This window comes from Calypte anna, chromosome 1 (genome assembly GCF_003957555.1).
Source record: "Calypte anna isolate BGI_N300 chromosome 1, bCalAnn1_v1.p, whole genome shotgun sequence".
NCBI classification, from domain to species: Eukaryota; Metazoa; Chordata; class Aves; order Apodiformes; family Trochilidae; genus Calypte; species Calypte anna.
This window is the reverse complement of record NC_044244.1, coordinates 35,025,398-35,046,448: the sequence shown is the minus strand read 5'-3', so window position 1 is coordinate 35,046,448 and position 21,051 is coordinate 35,025,398. Positions and strand designations below refer to the sequence as shown.

General features: G+C 41.8%; 1 protein-coding gene across 3 annotated transcripts in view; it reads left to right on the top strand.

The window, feature by feature from the left end:
* Window positions 1-3,817: 3,817 nt before the first annotated feature.
* CPM (carboxypeptidase M) overlaps window positions 3,818-21,051 on the top strand; it is a 40,770-nt gene continuing 23,536 nt past the window's right edge. Inside the window, exons 1-2 of one of the 3 annotated variants that reach the window (XM_030465353.1) lie at window positions 3,818-3,874; window positions 4,047-4,197. Coding sequence is in view for 2 of the 3 variants with exons in the window: in XM_008504437.2 (XP_008502659.2) it covers window positions 3,888-3,905; window positions 4,047-4,197 (169 nt within the window). In the remaining variant the exon portion in view is untranslated. Of the gene's footprint in view, window positions 3,906-4,046; window positions 4,198-21,051 lie in introns of those variants that run through there. The other 2 variants (XM_008504437.2, XM_030464626.1) reach the window with 2 other exon arrangements.

The following is a 21,051-nucleotide window of genomic DNA, read 5'->3' as shown; positions in this document are numbered from 1 at the left end:
CAAATTTAAGAGGAGACACAACCAAAATATTTTACAGTTGTATTACAATACCAAATAACCCAACACTCAGGATATTTGTCTTGAACAAGATCTTGTTCCCATGCTTCAAGCCCCTGTGGAGCAGAACTGACCTGTTCCACCACAGCACATGGCAGAGTGTTGTCATATGTTAGCTCAGAATCTCTGCTGTATGCAGATTTTGCTGTTTACAAGATGAGATGAGTGAGAGGCTTGTCAGGCAGCCAGTTGTGGTTCCAGATTCTCCAGCTAATTCAGTGCTTGTCTGGACAGCTCTAAACTATACCAGCTGCCAGCAGTCCCCCTCGGGATCATTTTCTAATTGCAGATTACCAGTCACAGCAGGGTATCCCTTTCTTCTCAGGGGATAATCCTTGTGCTGGGATGGAGGAGAGGAGATTTATGGACCAAGTATGCAAGCCTCAGATGAGAATTGCTTGTGTGGTAGAGACAGCTAATAAATTGGTGACTGCTTGAGCAATTTCTGGTGCTTTTGTGCTTTTTCATGCAGGGAATTCATCTTGTGCCATACTAATGTCATCCTGTTAATTCATCAGTGTGGGTATTATACACCACAATGGCTTCAATGCTGTTAATTCAGGTGACTGGTATCTGGGCTTACAATAATCCAGGACTGTGCTTGTCCTATCGAATTCACGTGGCTGTGCTGTCATTTGTACTGAACTCATTTTGTCTGGTCCATCTCACAGAAGAAAGCCTTTATCTCTTGTTTTCCTCACACCAGAAATCTGGTTGTCAGGTCCTCGGTGTTACATCAGGGCAAAGAACATAAAGCTGTGGTCTACATGCCTAGGACATCTTTAAATGAGGAAATTTAATAACAGCACTGTACTAACAGTAAAAGATTTCCAGTTCCAAGATCATCTCTATGAGTGGCTCCCCAGAATCACCAAAACTTCTAGAAGATCTTTTTAGTGCTGGTATCCACCTCAACTGTGTGTCTGAGAAGTGTCAGTCTTGTGGTTCTGCCAAACTATGAAGAGCAGCTTTCCATACCTGTTGCTGTGACGGGATTTTCTTTACCTGTCACTAGAGGGCAACCCAGCAACTCGCATCATTGCACCTCCTCTATGTACTCCCAGGCAACCCAGCTGCGAAGATCCACTGGGAAGAATTTAACTCCAAAATTTGCTTTTTGTTTTGTTTTGTTTTTTCCCCTCAAAAGCCCCTTGTTCAGGTGCTTACTCGTTGAATAGTTTTGAATGGACGATCTGGAATTCCACCGAGCAGAGAACAATTAATGCTGTTTCCAGCAACACAACTTTGTTGCTTCCTCACAGAGGTCATTGTCCACCACAGTGCTTAAAACAATAACTGCAGTCACTTTCAGACACGTAGTCTCTGATTTTGGACCACAGATACCAGCAGGAGATTTTTCACTGACTTAAATTCATACAGGATTTGGTCTTTCATACTAACTTTTACCCACAAACTTGTATACCAGAATATTTTTTGCCCAGGCTGGATTAAATTGTCCTTCTGAAAAGTGAACCAAGAGCAACTGTTCTCTCTGGGTTTTGTGCAGGCTGGGAAAAAAAATAAGAATAATTTAAAAAAAAAAAAAAAAAAAAAAAAAAAAAATCGTGATTCTGTCACATGGAATTCAAATATTGCCAAACAGGCAGACTTGTCTTAACTCGTAAGCACCTGGCATGGAAACAATCTATCATTTTGAACATTCTCTCATGCAGTAATGCTCTCATTTAACCATAACCATGTTTGCTACATCACAGGGGGTGTAATTTCCAAAGCAGATAACGCTGTGTGATCACCTAACATCAAAGGTGATTTTAGTTGTTTCACTAGATTAAGTTTTTACAGCCCTGTGATTCTTACCATATTGCCAACACCCTGCTCTGTCTTGGAGTCAGAATTCTTTCTGTGTGATTACCGTGGGACAGTTTCCAAGTATGTATATGTCAGAAAACCACCTGAGTATATTTTCTTCCCTGTTTACTCAAGTGGTATCTCCAGATGTCTCCTTTCTCCTGCTTCTCTGCAGACACACACATTTGCAGTGTGATTCCACAGTTTCTCTCCCATTCCTTGTAGCATCTTTTTTAGAAAGAAGGTAAAAGACGTTCATATTTAAGTCTTGCAATAATTTTGTTTTGTGATAGGTCTTGTCAAGCCACAAAAATTAAAATATGGTGAAGTCAGAGTATGGGAGAAAGGCTCTGGGCTATTCCCTCCCACAGAATCTCATGCTTGAAGGAACACTATTAAACAGGAACCTAATATCTCTCTTTTAACCAAGAGGCCTTGCTCACTAGACACTTGCCTTGCCATATATGATGTGGAAGTCCCTCCTATGAATTAAGAATACTTGGGAGATCTGAACTGAGGTTCTTACCACCATTCTTACCAACTGAGAATCTTTCCACCATTTGTACATTAGGACACTACAGATACTGGTATGATAGTAGTTTGATTTTTTTTATCTTAACACTTTGGGATTTATTTTTTTTTAAAGGTACCCTTTAGTTTAATAGCAATTTTTTATTTAACAATAACTTTTTATTAAATACAGAGTCTTCCATTGAGAGTGCAGGTCTTGCTGGCTTATTTTTCATTTGGCTTATAAATTTATTTCCTTCAAATTTATTTTCCTGACATTGACCAGAATAGCAAGAAAAAGGCAGATGAGATCCTGCTGCTGTTTAAAATGCAAAATCCCATTTTTCTTTCTCAGAAGAATTATGCAGAAATTAAAAAATACAAATTACAAATAGTTGTAATCTAACACTCATCTATATCCACATCATATTTTAGAAGAAATTTAGATGCTATCCTAATTTTTGTTGCTGGAGGCCAGCTTAACTTATTTCTCTTAGTCCTTTTAAATCTTAAAGACAATAAACATGATGAAAAAGCCTTTGTGGCAAATCCCAAAGCTTGGATATCCCCAAGGCAATGTGGTTAGCGCAAAACCAAGAAAAGCATTTAATTCCATAGATAGAATCCAGTCCTTTCAGAAACTGAATGCAAGCCTATTAAAAAGTCATTAAACAAAAAAATAAATAGAATCTAGGCAGAGATTTTGTTAGCTTTGGGTGGACAAACTCTCTCAAGGGTCCCTCTGCACACAGCAGGTTTTGTCTTGGGCCCCAGGTGCTGACACCAGGACTGCACTCCAGGACCACACAGGCGCTGAGGAGGAGCGGGAGTCAGGACAGCACAGTGGAGTCGGAGCAGCTGCCACACCTCCACTAGCCCTTAAAAAGAAAAAGAGGGAAGAAAAAAGAAGAAAACAGGTTTTGCTTTTTACAAGCCTTCGTGTGAATCAAAACCATCCCCAAAAGCCAAAATGTGAATTTTTTCACCCTTCCCCCCCTTTATGATCTTCCTTTCCCATCCAGTCACCCCTCACCCCCTCCAGGAATTAAAATGAAGCAAACCCAGAAAGAACTCGCCCAAACGGGGCTGCGCTGTCCCCTCAGGACACACTGGACGGCGCGAAGTCATCCCCAGCCCTATGCTCCCACCCTTTCCTTGCCCTCTCAGCCTACAAGGAGGGACATGCGGAGGAAATAAGGAGGCGGGTGGGATTCACCCCGAGGGGCTACCGAGGGCACCGGGGAGGGCTGCTCCACCCGCTGCCGCCCTGACAGGATCCGCCCGGCGGACAGGTGAGAGCCTCTGGGCGAGGCGGGAAGGAGGGAGGGGAGAAGCTGGGAAGGGGTGGGGGGGAAGGGTGTGTGCGTGTGTCCCCCTCTGCCCCTTTGGGCGGGCCGGGGGGACCTGAGTGGATGAAGCCCGCGTCAGTCAGGGGCAGGGCGAGGCCGGCGACGGGGGATGGCGGCTGCCGCCCGGCTTCGGGGCTCCAGTTGTGGAGGTGCGGCGGGACCATGCGGGCGGCCGCCGGGGTAGGCACCTGCTCCCTGTGAGGGGAGCCGGGAGGGCTTCCCTCCCTCGGGGGGCTTGGCGCTGCCACGACTCTGTCGCCGCGGCAGCGTTACAAGCCCGCCGGTCCCCGTGACTTTTGGGTTTCATCTGCTTCTTTGCAGGACGTGGTGGGCATCCTCTGCCTGGTTTCTGTGGCGGCCGCGCTGGATTTCAAGTACCACCACAGCGAGGAGCTGGAGGCGTACCTGAAGGAGGTTCATGCCGCCTACCCCTCCCTCACCCACTTGCACAGCATCGGGCGCTCGGTGGAAGGTAGGAGGAGGGGGTAATGGCGGGGAGGGGAGGGATAGCTCTCTGTTTCTTTTAAATGGGGACCAGTCTGAGGAAAAATGACCGCGGTGGCGTTTGGTGCGGGTTTGCTGGCGGCGGGGGCTGCTGCTCCTCTAACCCAAAGTGCCGGGTCCCTCTCTCTGCTTCAGTCTCTGTCAAGTTTCCTCTTGCTTCTGCGTGAATAACAAACTCTAATGACACGTAGGATGCTTCAGCGAGGGCAGAAGCTCTCCCAAGTTTTTGTATTTTATTTTATTTTATTTTTTTCCCCTAAGAATTGGAAACCTCCTGAGTGGCAATTTCAGAAACAGGGCTGTCTTTAAGGAGCTTAAAATGTGTGGTACCCCCTTTGCCAAAGGGCCCGGTTGTAGGTGGGGCTGTAACAGGAGTCTGTGTTTCCTAAGTTGTGGCAATGTTAAAAATATCTTCTCTTTTGGCTTTACCTATTATTCCAGTAAACCTGGACTGACCAGAAAAAGGGATTTCGAATTCCATACTGACACAAGGTTTAAATGCAGAATGGGTTTTCAGTCTCAAATACCTGCAGGAAAACATGCTGACATTAGTAATCACCTTTATGGCCTTTTATAGGTATTTGAATTTATTTCTCTTTGATTGGTACTTTCCTACAATAAATTTATAGATAGATAGATAGATAGATAGATAGATAGATAGATAGATAAAACCACCCTTCTTTTCACTTGTTTAAAGAGAGCAGGATGTTCATTGTTTCTTGGCATATAACTACTTTAATGTGCATCTGTCTAATTTTAAGGAAAAAAAAAGTAGGTTGATTTCCATTCAGAAAATTAAATCACTTTAGTATGAGGTTCTAAAACTAGACAGGGAAGTTCATTCTGTACAAATATTATTTGTTCCTCTAATCCTGTTTCATACTACTGAAAGGAGATTATTGTAGCATCTATTACAAAGCCTATGCTTGTCTTTAAAAAAACCTGCATTTTTCTAGGTAAATAATAATGAAGAATGCCAGTAGTTTCTTTTTTATTTCCTTCCTTGTGTTACCATGCATGTCTTTTTAAATATACTTCTGTTTGTCTAGGATATAACTTCTGGTTGAAAAGAGAGTTTTGTTTCAGTGAGGTATCAAACAGCTGTCACGTTGTTATGGATATGTGAACTTGTGTCTGTGCACTGTCTACACTCATTTTTATGAAGTGTCGTTGTGGGAATACTCAAAAGTAGACAAGGAATCTTTAAATTCCTTAAGCTGTGTTCTTGTGTTTTCATCAAAGGCAGAATCACACTGGATTATGCCGTTCATCCACTCATGGGAATGCTTGTCCCTTTAAGTACAGCTCCCTCCAGTACAAACTACCAGTTATCCACATCCTCGTTTTCCTACCTTCAGGGAACTTAGCTATGATAAGAGTAAATTCTGACTTTTCTGGCAGGAACTCTGCTCACTTATCTTCGTACAAGTAGGACGAACCAGAGAGACTGAAATTTTGGCTTTAGCATACCTGAAAGTCAGTAACACGAAGCCTTAAACTTATCAGAGTTCTATCAGTATGAAAACTGGAAATGCATCATCTCTGAATCATTCATTCAGAATTTGTTACATTGCCTTCTGCTTTGCCAAACTGTGTGGGCTCTCCCTGGCTCTGCTCACTTACACCTCGTGATTCACAAGAAGGTGATCAGTTATGTTTTTTGCACGTCCTGCTTGCCTGCAGTATTCCTCTCAACGGAGCAGGTGGGCAATGGGAACATTCTCAGTGCCATTTAAACCTAAGTGGCAGTGAAAAATGTTCAGTGCTTTTCTAGTCTTTATTTGTTTCTAAATGTTAAAATTTATTTCCACCTCTGTTAAGAAATGTACCTTTAGGATCTCCTGAAATATGGTAGGGGATGTTATCAGGGTCTCTTTTTGGTTTTTTGGTCCTGCTGAAGGAAATTTTTGTGGCAAGAGTGCTTATATGAATTTAGTGAAAATGAAGTTTCAATTCTAGTCAACAGGTTGAAGTTCTATTCCTCTTTTCTCCGTTGAGCTGACTCTTGTGGTTTAGGCCTATCCAACAACAAAGAACCATGCATCCACTTGCTCAGTCCTGCTCCCACCATGGGATGAGGAATAGAAAATACAGTGAAAAGCTCATGTTTCAGTACAAAGGCAAGGAGGGTTCAGTCACCTATTATCATCATGGGAAAAAAAAAGATGTGCTTTAGGAAAAAAAAATTAATTTGTCACCAATCAAATCAGAGCAGGATGATGAGAAACAAAACAGATCTTACGAATATCTTCCCCATTCCTCCCTTCTTCCCAGGTCCAATTACTTTGCTCCTGATTTCTCTACCTCCCCCTGTTCCATGCAGATGGCACAAGGGGATGAGGAATGAGGATTACAGCCAGTTCATCACAAGTTGTTTTCTGCCACTCCTTCCTCAGGGCTTAAGTCTCCCCCTGCTTCAGCATGGTGTCTCTCCCACACATGAACTCCTCTGACATGAGTGCCTCCCAGGTGGTGCAGTCCTTCAGGGACAGAATGCTCCAGCATGGGCTGACCACAGAGTCATGGTCTTCTTTGGGCCCAGTCACCTCCCCTGGCACAGAGTCCTTCATGGGCTGCAGGTTCACATCTGCTCCATCGAGGTCCTTCATGGGCTGCTCCACAGTGCTTTTCCATGTTTTCCAGGGAACAGTTGGCTGTCTCACCACCGGCTGCAGGGGAATCAATCTCTGCTCCAGCACCTCCTCCCCTCTTTCCTCACTGACCTTAAGTACCTCTGCTTACTTACTGCTCTTACTTCCCTCTCTTGCCTCCCCTGCAGGTCTTTCTGCAGTTTACTTTTCCCCTTAACTATGCTGTTCCATAGATCTTATCACCATCATTAATGGGCTCAGCGTTTGCCAGACACAGGTCCAGCTTTTGGAGCCAGGGCAGCTTCCAGCTGCTTCTCAGAGGAGCCACCCCTGTGGCCCCTCCCCTGCTACCAAAGCCCCACCACACAGACCCAAATACACTGGCACAAACAGGAATGTCTCTGAGCTCATGCCCTGGTATGGGTTTACTCGTGTTGTCCCAGTAGCAATTAACTAAACTATTATATAGCTAAATTATATCTATATATAGCTATCAATTATATATTACATAGCTAAACTAGATGGCAAAATGTACATCTTGAGAATGAGAAACAGAAATTAATTTCAATATTATATAACTGAGATTGATGTGACGTAGTAGCTTTTCTTTTAAGCTATGATATTAAGTTATGATATCATGATATGGAAATTCTTGGTGATGAATACAAAATCCTATGAATTGGAGTGCTGGGCTATAAAGTCACTAGACATAATTTTACTGTTACCATGAATAGCTGTTGTTCCCATGTTATTCTTAAAGCTAACCTAGGCTTTACTCTAATTTTATCTACTAATCTAATATTATATACTGCCATCTAGACATGAATTATGAAGAATATGAAATAAAGGCTTGACTTTTAGTTGGTGTGTGTAGACTTAGAGCTCTGTGAGGGTATAGAATGCACTCTGAGAAGCCCAGATATGGAGGGTGATAGGGACCTGTGTATTTTCACTTCAGAAAGTGATTACTTGTAGTTAACAGAAATATCTAAACACTTCATGTCAGAAGCCTCACATGCTCCAGGCAGATCATAAAGTAATTTAGGTCTGGAGGCCATCTATTTTGAGCTCCTGCTCAAAGCAGGGCTAACTTGAAAGTTAGATTATGATGCCCAGGGACCATTCCACTCAAGTTTTGAATATTCTCAGGGACCATTCCACACAAGTTTTGAGAATCTGCCAGAGTGGAGATTCTACAGGATCTCTGGGTACCTGATCAGTGCTCAACTATTTTTCTTGTGCACATATGTTTCACAGAATCACAGAATCACAGAATCCTAGGGGTTGGAAGGGACCTCGAAAGATCATCTAGTCCAACCCCCCCTGCCAGAGCAGGGCCACCTCCTTTGCTGTGAGTTTAGTTACCTGTCCTTTTGCTGTGCACCTGTAAGAAGGGTCTGGCTCTGTCACGTCTGTAATGTCCCTTTAGATAGTGGAAGGTTGTAGCTGTGTCATCCTCAAGGCTGAACAGACCAACCTGCTCCAGCCACTTCTTAGATGTAGTGTGATCATCTCAGTGTCTCTCTACTGGACTTATTCCAGCATGGTGTTGTCTGGCTTGTGCTAGGGAACCTGTAGCTGGACACAGTACTCCAGATGTAGCTTTACTAATGCTGAGTAGAGGGCAATAATAATTTCCTTTTATGTGCTTGCTGATGCAGCCCAGAATAAGGGTTGCCTTTTCTGCTGTGAGAGCACACTACTGACTCATGTTTGTCTTGTCCACCTGAACATTGCTCCCACATTCTGCAGCTTCTCAACCTGGCCAGTCTGCAGCCTGCACAAGTTTGGGGTTCTCTTCTTGGGTTGAAAACCCCAAGATGGCATTCTTTCATTCCAGGTGCAGGAGTTTGCCTTTGTCAAACTTTTATCAGTTTTCTTTTGAAGAATTCCGTCAGCTTCTCAAGGCCCCTCTGAATGGCAGCCCTGTTTCTGCTGAAGATGTTAAACACTATCAGTGTCAGTATTGACCCTTGAGGAATGCTGTTAATCATTTGCTGACACTTGAACCACAACTTGCTCAGTCCCAGCCTCTAATCCATATGTTCCAAAGTTGTTTACGAAGATACTATGAGGGTGACTGAGCACTGGAACAGGCTGATTGGGGAGGTTGTGGAATATCCATCCCTGGAGATTTTCAAAAGCCATCTGAACACAGTCCTGGGCATCTGGCTGTAGTTGGCCCTGCTTGGGCAGGGGAGGTTGGACCAGGTGACCTCCAGAGATGCACTCCAGCTGATTATCTGACTGTTGAAAGCCTTGCTGAGCAAGACTAAAGAAATACAGTGCTTTCCCTTCTCCCACTAAGCCATTTCTGCTTAATAGGTAAGCATGAAGTATGATTTTTAAGAGTTAAATTTGAGGCAAGATTTACAAAGTGTGTTGGTTTGATGTATATAGACTGTAACAGCAATGTTAACAACAGAACCAGTACCAAGGGCATAAGTGGAAAGCAAACTAAAAGATGCCCAATTTGTTTTGTGGTGGATTACATCACCCCCCTTCTTCCAGATTACTGAGAAGAATGGCAGTGCTCTAGACTGGCAATGGGCTGTTCAGGTCTGTACATTTGGAAACTATGATGCCTACAAGAAAGCTGGGGTAGGGCTTTTTAAACAGGTGGATAGCAAGACAACAAGGGGAAATGGTCTCATACTTGAAGAGAGGAGATTTAGGTTAAACATTAGAAAGAAATTCTTTCCTGTGAGGGTAGTGAGATGCTGGAACACACTGCCCGAGGAATTTGTGTCTGCCCTCTTCCTCTTCCCTCTCCCTGGCAGTGTTCAAGGCCAGGTTGGATGGGGCCTTGAGCAACCTGGTCTGATGGAAGGTGTCCCTGTCCATGCAGGGAGGTTGGAGCTGGATGATCTTTAAGGTCCCTTCCAACACAAACCATTCTATGCTATTTAATGATGCATGTCATCTGCTAAGTTATTACCCTTGAACAAGAGGGAAAGGGAGCTTAAACAGGTGTAGCCCATTGGCTGACAAAGCTCAATATTATCTGTTTGGCCTAATTTGGTAGGTAACCTAAAATCCCTTGGGGTTTGTAGGTGATTTGTGAGAGACCTAATATAGTCTTATTAGCTGGTAGGCAGAGCTGCGTGATGGCCCCATAAAACACCTTTGTTCTTTTATATAGTTTCAGATCTGTTGTTGGCCAAGCCTGTAAAAGATCTTTGGCAGATCTTTGGTTTTCTCATCTTAGCAGTGTCCAACCTCAGCATAGCATGTGCTTGGCATAATAACAGAGGAAGCTGCAGAGCTGGGTCAGTCTGGAGAACAGGACCTGGTGTAACCATGTTAACCTGTCCTGCCTAATGCCACTCCAGTGAAAAGCAGACTGACTCTGCAGCAAGCAAATCTTAATTATTAAAAACAAAATAACTCGTGTGTGTGTGTGTATCATTGGTGGCTTTTCATAGTTGAACATGCCATGCTGTTCTTTTGTTGTTTGAAAACAAAATGAGGGTGGTGGGAAGTAGACTTAAGGATGCTATTAGGTAGACCTGATGACCCATTAGAAGAAAAAAGTCAAGCAGCTGTTGAAAGAGCTGAGTGGGTTTTGTAGTAGGTCCACACTCCTTAAAAACTCCTTTCAGATACAGTTTGGACTCTGATAAAGTGATAGCATGGCAATTACAGCTTGTTTCTGATCTAGCTTTTCTGGAGGCCAGTCTACATTTTTAGAATTCCAGTCATATTGAAAGAGCTGTAAACATCATCCTCAAGACAGTTCCTGCTCACCGAGGAAAAAGTGCATCTGCCTCTACCTAAGTGAAGAGCTTCAAAGCTGACTTAAGAGATAAACATCTCTTTGGCAGATTCTGTCACTAGAGAGACAAAAAACAAAACAAAACAGACTGATTTTTATTGTGGTTTCAGTAGAAAATTTCATAAATATCTTCTTGCGAAAGAGCGATCCTGAAAATTTTTATAGGTGAGAGCCCTGTGAGAATCCTGTTCTGCTGCTAGTTCAGTTACTCTCTCTGTTGCCCTTCAATTGGCACGTTCCATCCATTTAGTTGTAAGTAGTTGGGTAGCTTTTGCTAGTCCACCAAGAGAAATAATCTCACTTATTAGCATTCTGCTAACCCTGATATCTAAACAGAGAGGCTGAAGTGTGCAGGGTGTGTGTGTTTGATTGGTTTAGTTTTTAAAGCTCCTGCTGGACTTCAACATGGCTGTGTGCAGAGGAGAGTATGTACTTCAGGGAAGGTATACTCAGCAGGGCAGGATTCTCAGTGGCTCAGGTAAGGTGCCTTGTTGGAGCTTATTAAGTCTCCTTCCTGCCTGCATTCATGGATTTCCCTCCTTGGAAAACAGAAGACAATGACACATGCCCAGGTTTCCATCTGATAAGCAACTGTGACTTCAGCAAAAGGGCACATCAGGGATTAGTGCCATAGAAAGTATGCACCTGCCTGCTAATAATGAATCCAGGCAATTAACTTGTTCCTGCCATCATTCTGCACAAACATCAGTGGAACATTTACCCAAGATATGCCGGGGTTCAACTTAAATCTCCTGACTTTTCTGATACACCACGATTTATACTTTCAGGCATTTATGGGTGACTGTTGAACAGGGGAGTGATAACTTAAGGTTCATGTCACTTTGATAAAAACTTTTAATAAAAAAAGACCAGGCATTGTACTTGTACTTGGCCAGTCTATACATTGGTAGCCTGTGTATAGTATGTGGTAGCCTGAAAAATAGGAACTTACATTCAGATACTTTTTGTGACACAGTATGGAAGGAGCCCAGGCTACCACCATCAGTAGCAAAATGCTCTGTAAATTTAATTGAATTTACATTAGAAACAGTTATATTCTGGATGTTTTTACTTTGTTTAAAGTACTAGAAAGTACTACTTTATTTACTGCTAGAGAAAATAAAACTGAAATAGGTATCCATAAAATGCTTGTACTGTACTGGGACTGTTTTTAACAAGTTAGTTTCAGGGATCCAGTTTTTTAAGAGAATATAGCAATTATTTTTTTCTGTGGTTACATGATGTGAGGTATTTTTTGTAGAAGGGTTACCTTCTGTTTGTTCCATTTGTATGACTGCTGCAGATGGCCTTCCTCCTGTCTCCAGTTCTTAATGATGTCTTCCCTTCCCTCCTCCTCATCTCCCACCCCACAGATTTCCTTAGCACTGTGAATTACAGGCTCATTGTGCAGGCATGGCATTTGTAGGCAACATAAGCAGTTTTCATCTTTAGACACAAGAATGAATGAGACATTTCCCACTCTGAGGGCCTCATGGAAAGCATGCTAAAGTCACTTGGCTCAAATCCAGTGTTTCACTTAAAAATGGTCATTCTAAAACTTTTCATGATATTTAAACTTTTACTCATTCTTTTCTGCTTCTCTTCTGATTTTTTTCTTCTCTTATCTGCTGCTCGCTCTTTTCAGTGTCTTTCTTCGTAGCCATCTTTGCTCTAGTCTTTGTCAGTACTTATGGTGTATAAATGTATGTTAACAAGATTTTAGGTGGGTTTATATGTTCGTTTTATTATTGAAAGGCTCTTTGGGTTCATGGATGGTCTTGATTTTAACAGCCTTGTAAACCCTTATTTGCAGCATGTTATTGGTGTCACTGATGGGAAGGGGAAAACAAAACAAAACAAAGCAGGAGGAAGAGGAGGACTGGCTCCTTCAGGGTTTATCTATTCCAGGCTAAATTCTGACTTTAAAACCAAGGATTATTAGCCTGTAATATTACCAGTCTTAGCTTCGAGGTGAGTGTGCTCTAAACTGTGTGCTGAAATACAACTCACCATTACTGCAGTAGCTTTAACTTCTAAGTCCATTTGTCATAACTGAAGCTAAAAAGTCTTCAAATGTTGAAACATGTCGTATTTCATCTTGCTGCACCCTCTAGCAATTTCTTTACCAGAGTGAGCTTAAATGTGAACCCTAAGTAAATCTACTTACAGGAGAAAATCCATAGGACTTCTACCGTCTGCAATAGTAGTTTGACTACTGTAATGTGACACAGGCAGCTGCTGGGCAGTCAGTCTTCTGACAGCCACCTACCAAGATCTTGTCTGATGATAACATGACTTAATCCTGTCAGTATGGTTATGCCTTTTACCAAAATAATTTACAAAATGTGAATAGTTTGGTCAGCACCGGAAGGTCAAGAGATTGTGAAGATGTTACTCTTAAAGTCACTGATTCTGAGAATATTCCTATTCTCTTTCAGTGAAAGTAAATATAATTTCCTTAAGTCTTCTTTATGCTTGCTGTGGACTGGTCAATCATCTTTGTCTTGCCTTCTACACTATCTCCAACACCTACAATGAATAATGAAAGTGTGTGTGTGGTTTTATAGGTGTTGTGCAGTTTTCTTTTACATATATGCATGCACACACACACAAATGAAACTTAAATGCAGTTCTAGCAGAAAGTCCTGTGGGAAGTTTTTTTCTGTGGAGCCTGTGTATCAGACTTCCATACCAGTTTAAAAAAAAAAAATTAAAAATTACATATTTTCAAGCAACTGTTTGAAAGGAACCTATCCTAGCAATGTAGATCAAACGCTTCTCATGGGAAAACTTACCTGGTATAGAATCTTTATATTATAAACTTTGAAATGGATAGATCTGATCTACTGGGAAATAGTCCACTGTTCCTGTGAGCAGCATTCATTTTAAAACCAGTGTTGTGGAAAAAAATCTCTGCTTTCTTTCCCCCCTCTCTGCGTCTTATTTGTAGATGTCTGGTTGCTGCATGTATTTGTCAAGCTTTTCTTCCTAACAGGAAAGGTCTTAAGCCTGCAACCACCCAGTTTTCCCTCAGCAAGACTTTGCAGCTTTCTCTGTTTGTTTAGAAGCAGACAGAATTGATGACTGGATATTGTAATTCACACCAGTGAAGACAGCAATGCTGGGGAGCTTGTGTAACATAGGATCAGCAATTGCAGCTGGTGGATGCAATTCAATTCTTGTCTTATCTCCATATCCTAAAGCTGGTGTTGAGAAAGTAAATATGTAGAAGGTATTTTTTAAAAAAACAGACACAAAAACACAGAACTCAGTAGAGTAAGACTGTTGCACAGTGGAGAGAAATTGCTGCTTATTTTCCCCCCTCACTTCTTGTAGGTTTCTGCTTTTTGGGGCATTGTACATAGATTTTTTAGCCATGTAAATAAGAGCTATGATCTTGAAACATGGCTTTTGTAGCCCATAACTATACTGGTGATTTAATTATAATTTATAGTCTGCTTTTTGCAAGGGGCAAATTAAACCTGCATGCTTACTTCAAGTTACTTTTCATATGGTATTCAGAGTTGACTTATAGTTGTTCTGCATAAGTATTTGCTTCTTCAGACTGCTGTTTATCAGATGATGTAGAGTAACACAGGAAAAGAAAGATTCTCTAATAAAGAAAAAAAAAAGAGAGAACACCATAAATGAAAAAAGGACCTTCAATTAAGAGTCTTCTAACACCAGGTTAAGTCTCTGTTAACCCTGTCACAGCCTACCTTTGCTGGTCTTTGGGTCATGCTGCAGAGCCTGTATTTCCTTAGGAATAAGGAAAATTGAGTGAATATTGATTTTTAGTGATCAGTGAGTGATGTGGGTTGAATTGCCCTCTCAGTACAGTTTTAATATCTGTTAATTTAAAATCAAATACTAATCACAAACTTCCTTTAAAAGAGACTCTCATCCTATGTCTAAGTTTTACCCAGATGGTCAATCTGTCTGCATTCTCCTCTGACCTGAGGAGAGCACAGTAACACATCCTTCCTTCCCCACTTCAGGGGATGAGGCTTTTTAGGAGGAAGGTGTTTCAAGTAGCTTTGTATTCACTTTGTATTCACTTCCCACAAAAGGAGAAGAGCAGTTTGCCTTGCATCCCTCTGGATGCCCTTTCTGCTTGGTACCTCGTGCTGTGGATCCTTGGAGCTACCAGCATTGCTGAATCCCAGGGCTGCCTAATTAAAGCCTTAGTGTATGTAGCAATGGTATGGCACGTTGTGTTCATCCAGTTCACTTAAGTACAAAAGAAGTCTTGCTTGTAATACATTCATTAGTTGATAGGCAAGATGTGTTTTCTTACCCTGAAGCATTTGTTCCTTAGGCAGTTGTTCTATGCATAGAAGAGAGATCTAGATTTATTGTTTTTTTTAAAGTCTGTGTTTTTTCTTGTTGTTGTGGAATGAAAGCTGGATGTGCACATGATTGCTTCTTCTGCTTTCTGAACTTCTTATGACTTAGGTAGCTACAGGAGAGGGAAACAAACAATGCATAGGGCTTGGCTTTAGCTCCCTTCCCCTCCCAGCTGAGAAATTTTCCTTCCTGTGAACTGTTCTACTTCTGGCACAGTAACTCTTAAAATCTGTGCAGTGGTTCACATGTGAGGAAGAGGTTAGAGGATGCTTGTAAGCAGATGATTCTGCAGTTTGATTTCTAGGGCTTAGTTGTTATGGGAAAGGTCAGTCCATGGCACTTGGAGCTCTTCAGCTAAATGACTGTAGCTGCTGTGTAACATGCTGAGCTCACAGTGGATTTAGGACACTTACATTTCCTGTTTGTTCCTAGCCAATGTCTTCTCCATCCATTCCTCTTTCAGTTACCTGGAGCAGTTAAACAGAGCCCGAGCAGGTCTGAAATAGTAACATTTATCCTAAAGCTTAAGTAAAAATGAACTGTGTTTTTCAATAAGAAATACATACTGTGTCAGTTCAAAAGTGTAGTCTGGTCTAGTTCTGGTTTGTTTGTTTTCTTTTCTTCCAAGAATAGAATCAGAGAATCACAGAATGGTTGGGTTGGAAGGGACCTTAAAGATCATCAAGATCCAGCCCCCTGCATGGACAGGGACGTCTCCCATTAGACCAAGTTGCACAAGGCTTTATCCACCCTGTCCTTAAACACTTCCAGGGATGGGGCATCAATAACCCTCCATAGATAACCTATTCCAGTGGTTTACTACCCTCGTGGTGAATAATTTTTTTTCCTAATAATCATAGAATCATAGAATTGGCTGGGTTGGAAGGGACCTCAGAGATCATCAAGTCCAACCCTTGATCCAGTACCACTGCAGTTACCAGACCATGGCACTGAGTGCCACATCCAGTCTCTTTTTAAATATCTCCAGGGATGGAGAATCCACTACTTCCCTGGGCAGCCCATTCCAATGTCTGATCACCCTCTCCGTAAAGAAATTCTTTCTAATATCCAACCTAAACCTCTCCTGGCACAACTTAAGACCGTGCCCTCTTGTCTTGCTGAGAGTTGCCTGGGAAAAGAGACCAACCCCCCCCTGGCTACACCCTCCTTTCAGGGAGTTGTAGAGAGTGATGAGGTCTCCTCTGAGCCTCCTCTTCTCCAGGCTGAACACCCCCAGCTCCCTCAGCCTCTCCTCATAGGGTCTGTGCTCGAGTCCCTTCACCAGCCTGGTTGCCCTCCTTTGGACCCACTCCAGGACCTCAATATCCTTCCTAAACTGAGGGGCCCAGAACTGGACACAGTACTCGAGGTGTGGCCTCACCAGGGCTGAGTACAGGGGCAGAATAACTGCTAACCTAGAAAATTTTAGGAATAGGATAGGCAGAGACTGATGCTTTCCCGGTGTGCCCATGTAGCAGTGTCTAACCTGGCTGTTGCTGACAAAGCCAATTTCCTAATCTTGAGGGACCTAAAGTGGGCTAAAGTACAAAGCTTGCTTTGATACACAGTTGCACTAGGCTGAACTCAAAATCCAAGAGGAAACAAAGCCCATAGGAACACATTCCTGGAAGACACAAAGGACTGAGTTACTCTGTTTATAGGTAGTAACACTGGCTGGAGTTTAGCCCTTTGCAGAGCCTGTTGCCTTTCCTAAAAAGCAGTCACTAATGTTTGCACGGAGACATTTTGTTACCCATTTTGAGAGAGCATCTGGAAGCAACTGGTCAAACCAATAAAGCTTGTTATTTAAACAAGAAACAGATAAGGATGATAAGGATTGGATTATTTTAATAGGACTCTGCATACCAGTGTTAAGAGCTGTACCACTACTTGGAGCTTCCCATTCTTTGAGCAAACATAATGTCTGGGATCTGCCAAGGATGTTTCCAGGGTGTGCACAGCAAGTCTCTGGATGAGGCACTTCAGTTCACTAAAGCCCACAAAGTACATCAGTAACCTCCTAGTCATGTAGGTGCCACAGCCTGTTGTCTCCTCCTGGTTTTCTACTTCCTCTTTCCTTCAAATGTCAGGAACAGCTTTGCCCTCCTCTGCTGGTAAAAGGGTAGGCCAAATAAAAATGATGAATCTGAATAAGTTGCACTTAAAAACAAACCAGCCTCCTCCTTGTGCCTGGCATGTGTGATTAAGCTATCACTCTGCTCATGATGATTCAGTGGTACCACTGTGAATAGGTACTATTACTTTCTTTTATACATGTAGAAGCTTTTCTGAAAACTACTAGAGGCCTACCAGCTTCACACCCTTCTGAGAAAATAAAGCCGAGGTCTTTAGAACTAGTTTTAAAACTCCTGGATAATAGGAGCAAGAGTTGGTGAAAAGGAAAAATAGTGTGGTTTCTGGGAGTGAATATGAAACCAGTTAGTGTAAATAGTGGGGGAAAGCCTGTTCAGGCTAATTCTATGTCTCTGTGGTGCTCTTCCTTCTCAGTGAGCAATATTGAATAAGGTTAGTGTATATTAGTTTAAAAACAGCATTCCCATTTGGGTTGCTTTTGTTTGGATTTTTTAAATTTATTTTTATTTTTTTATTCCTGTTAAACTATAAGGTGCTATTGTAGAGACTGTACTCTGGATTTTTCATGTTTTTATACATAAAGAGTGTGCTCAGCTTGATTATGAGAACTGGAAATGGTACAGTGTGATGAATCACGTATACATAGGAAAGAAAGGGTTGTTGTTCTCATAAGATACCAGTCCTGTGAAAGTGTCCCAATCACCCAGAAAGATATCTCAATCAATCACCCAGAGATTTGTAAACTTTTAGGCAGATAAGCAAGCATGTGATCCAGGAAGTGTTCTGACTCCCTTCCCTTCTTGAGTGCTTTACAAATAAATAGGGGTTTTGTTTGTTTGTTTGTTTGTGGTTTGTTTGTTTGTTTTAAGGAGTCATAGATTCCTGAAGTTACTGATTCTACACTGGATTGGCTCTTACAGTCTCTGGAATTAGATAGGTACATATTAAATAATGGAGAAATTACTGCTTTTTTTTTTTTTTTTTTCCTCTCACTTTAGAGAGAGAGAGAGAGAGAGAGAGAGAGGGGTGACCTTATGCCTGTAAGGAGGGATATGTGGGAAGGAAGAGACAGAAGTGTTTAGTAATGTAGTGGCCCCAGCATAGTAACAGTCAGAGGTGGTGCATCTGTTGCTGAAACCTTCTGCTCTTTTGTATCTCAAGAAATACTGCAAATTGGTTGGGATGAGACTGTTTCAGCACTCAGAAGGTTGACAAGTAGGAATACAGAGCACACACAGGATAGTCCCTACACCTGGAAATAAATATTATAAATAATAATAAATAAATAAAATAAATAATAAATTAATAATAAATAAATAAAATTTGGAGATGCTGTACAAGCACTGTGCCAGTTGGTCTCTCTTGCTGTTATCTTCAAACAGGTGCTTGCTGCCTTATCAATGTTTTTCTCTCCTTCCAATAACTTACTAAGAACAGTGTGTTTAAGTGTTGCTAAGTAGTGGTATCTCTTACCATCTCTCAATTAAGCAGGGTACTTGGGGAAGCTAAAGAAGTAGAAGAACCCCTGCCCCCTTCCCCAGTTAGGAAGTGCTGTCAGTATGGGGCAGGAGGAGGCAGTGACCATGTTGGACTTGCAGTCTAATGTTGCCTTGGGCTCTCTTGGGTTTATTCTGCTTACCTGTGCACTGTGCTGAATATTGCCAGATATGCTTGGTTAGCATATGTGATTGATCTGTATCTTTTTAATCCTTCAAAATACCTTGAAGACTTTCTTGTATTTAAAGTGCCCCAGCTCTCCTTGGTATACAAACTTTGTTCATTACTAATGCTAATCCAGGCTGGGTCTTTAGATAGCTCTTCCCATCTCAGTGGGCCATGAGAACATGGTATAAGGGAAGTGAGGATAAATACTCACAGAAGAATCTGATGTACTACAGTCATTCACACAGATGTCTGTCTGATCCCAGCTTCAGGTGGGTAGGTTATTCTGAGTATAAACTATTCATCTAGAGTGTCTGTTTTCTGAACAGAAACAGCTGCCCTTTTCGGCTGGAACCTATAAAGTTTATATACCCAAAGGATACATTTATATTACCATAATCTGGAGGGTGCTTTGCTCAACAGTCTGGCTGGATCAAACTCACATATTTGTTCAGGTCTGTAAAGCTGCTTCTGCAACACTACTACATCAGTCATTCTGATTAAACATTTCTGGTTATATAAATAATGTGTTGGTTACTCAAATGATGTTAGATTCTGAATCAAGCTGTGTGTGTGCTAGGGCAGACACCTTGAAGAAGACAAGTTCCAAAATAGCTTTAGATTTTCCAGCTTGAATTGGTGCTGGCAAACCAGAATACCCCAAGGCAAGGATGCTGCTGATGCTTGCTTAGCAGAAAGGAAATGCTCCTAAAGTCCTTAGCTGTGCTAGTGTTTTGCTGGAAGATGCTCTTGACCACTGTTATTAAGGAAAAACTAACACTTTTGTGGTGAAGCTTGGAAGTGCAATACTAAGTCACACAGACATCTGATGTCTTTGTAATTCCATCTGTGTGTGCACATGGGCAGCAATTGTACTCCTCTGTTACTCATTGGTAGCACTGAGCTTTGCAGGCAACACAGTACAGATCAGAAAACTTAGAAGCCAAGAATGGTTTCTGTTAGTGTGCAAACAGATTTACCATGAATGACATGTAAAAGTTACAAGTGATAAAGCCAGGGTTGATTTCCTGATCTCTCTCTTCCTGAAAGATAAGGAACTTTTTGTAGAAATAAGTGTAGTTTGGTGTAGTCTTAGAAAATAGGTGTCAGCTGCAGCTGGGAAGGCATGCTGAGACACTTGGGCAATGGAAAGAAAACTGTAAAGATAGCTTAGTATCTTGCATGGTAACAACTAATATAGTTTTACACTGGTATTACAGATATCCAGTAAGGATGGAGTATCCCAAGACCTAGCAGAATATGTTGCCAGATGCAGTTAGGGAAATGTTTCCAGTATTAGTATGCATAGTTAGAGTGGATTAAAGAGCATCTGAGAGATTAGGTGGGAATTGTGGTATATCTACAGAAGGATTTATCAAGGAGTGACTCTCATGCCACCCTGTCTCCCCGCAATACTTTGTATAAGTAATGCAGATGCTGGGTATTTGCATTGTTTCTCTTTCTTCTGTTAAGCCATAATGATGTAGTGGTTGCTCTTGCAGTGGGAACTGTTATAAAAATCAGGTGGGATGTTTATTTCACTACTGCTACTCGGTGTTCTCATCATGGAATCTAGACTGAAGTTCTGATTATACTGGAATTGAGCAGGATTGATATCAGCAATGCCTAAGGCATAGTCACCACCCTCTGACATTCTTATTGAACAAAACCTTGTCTGTCTGGTCCTCTCTCATATTTTGCACTGCTTTGATTGGGTCTGAAACATATTTTAAAAGTTTGTGGAGCATGACAGAATGAAGCCCTGGTAGGGCAAGTTCTCAGGGCTGCTGAAACATCAGTAGTCAGTAACAATGGGTAATGATAAAGCTTTTAACTTGTTTGCACTTTCTATTTTACTTCTCTGTCTCCTTTTCTTACTTCTAAGGTGGCCTTCCCTGCAGATTAGGGCCCCATCTTTCTGGGCAAACCACCCTCATGCTACTTGGCCTGTAGAGTTTGTTGAAAAGCATGGGATAAGTGAGACTGAAAATCAGTACAATTTAAGGAAGAGGATATGAAATACAAAGTATTTCAGAAGTAAAGAAGTAAATTGTTGTGGCTTGTATCAAATCTCAAGAGTACACTTTTTGAGGTCATTGCTTTGGTATAATGTCATGTTGACTTTTTTCAAAATGTAGTTTTATGTGTTTTATAGGTCACATAGATGGATCCAAGGGGATTCATATCTGAGGCTTGGATTTAGGCATCTAAAAGCACAATTTTGTAGCCAGTGTCAGAGCAAGTTTTTAATGAGCTGTGTTCAGTGCTGTGCTATTCAAATAGGTATTCAGTCAGATCTGGAGCCAGAGTAAACTTGTTTTTTATACTGTTACCTACAGCCTTCTCCTGGACA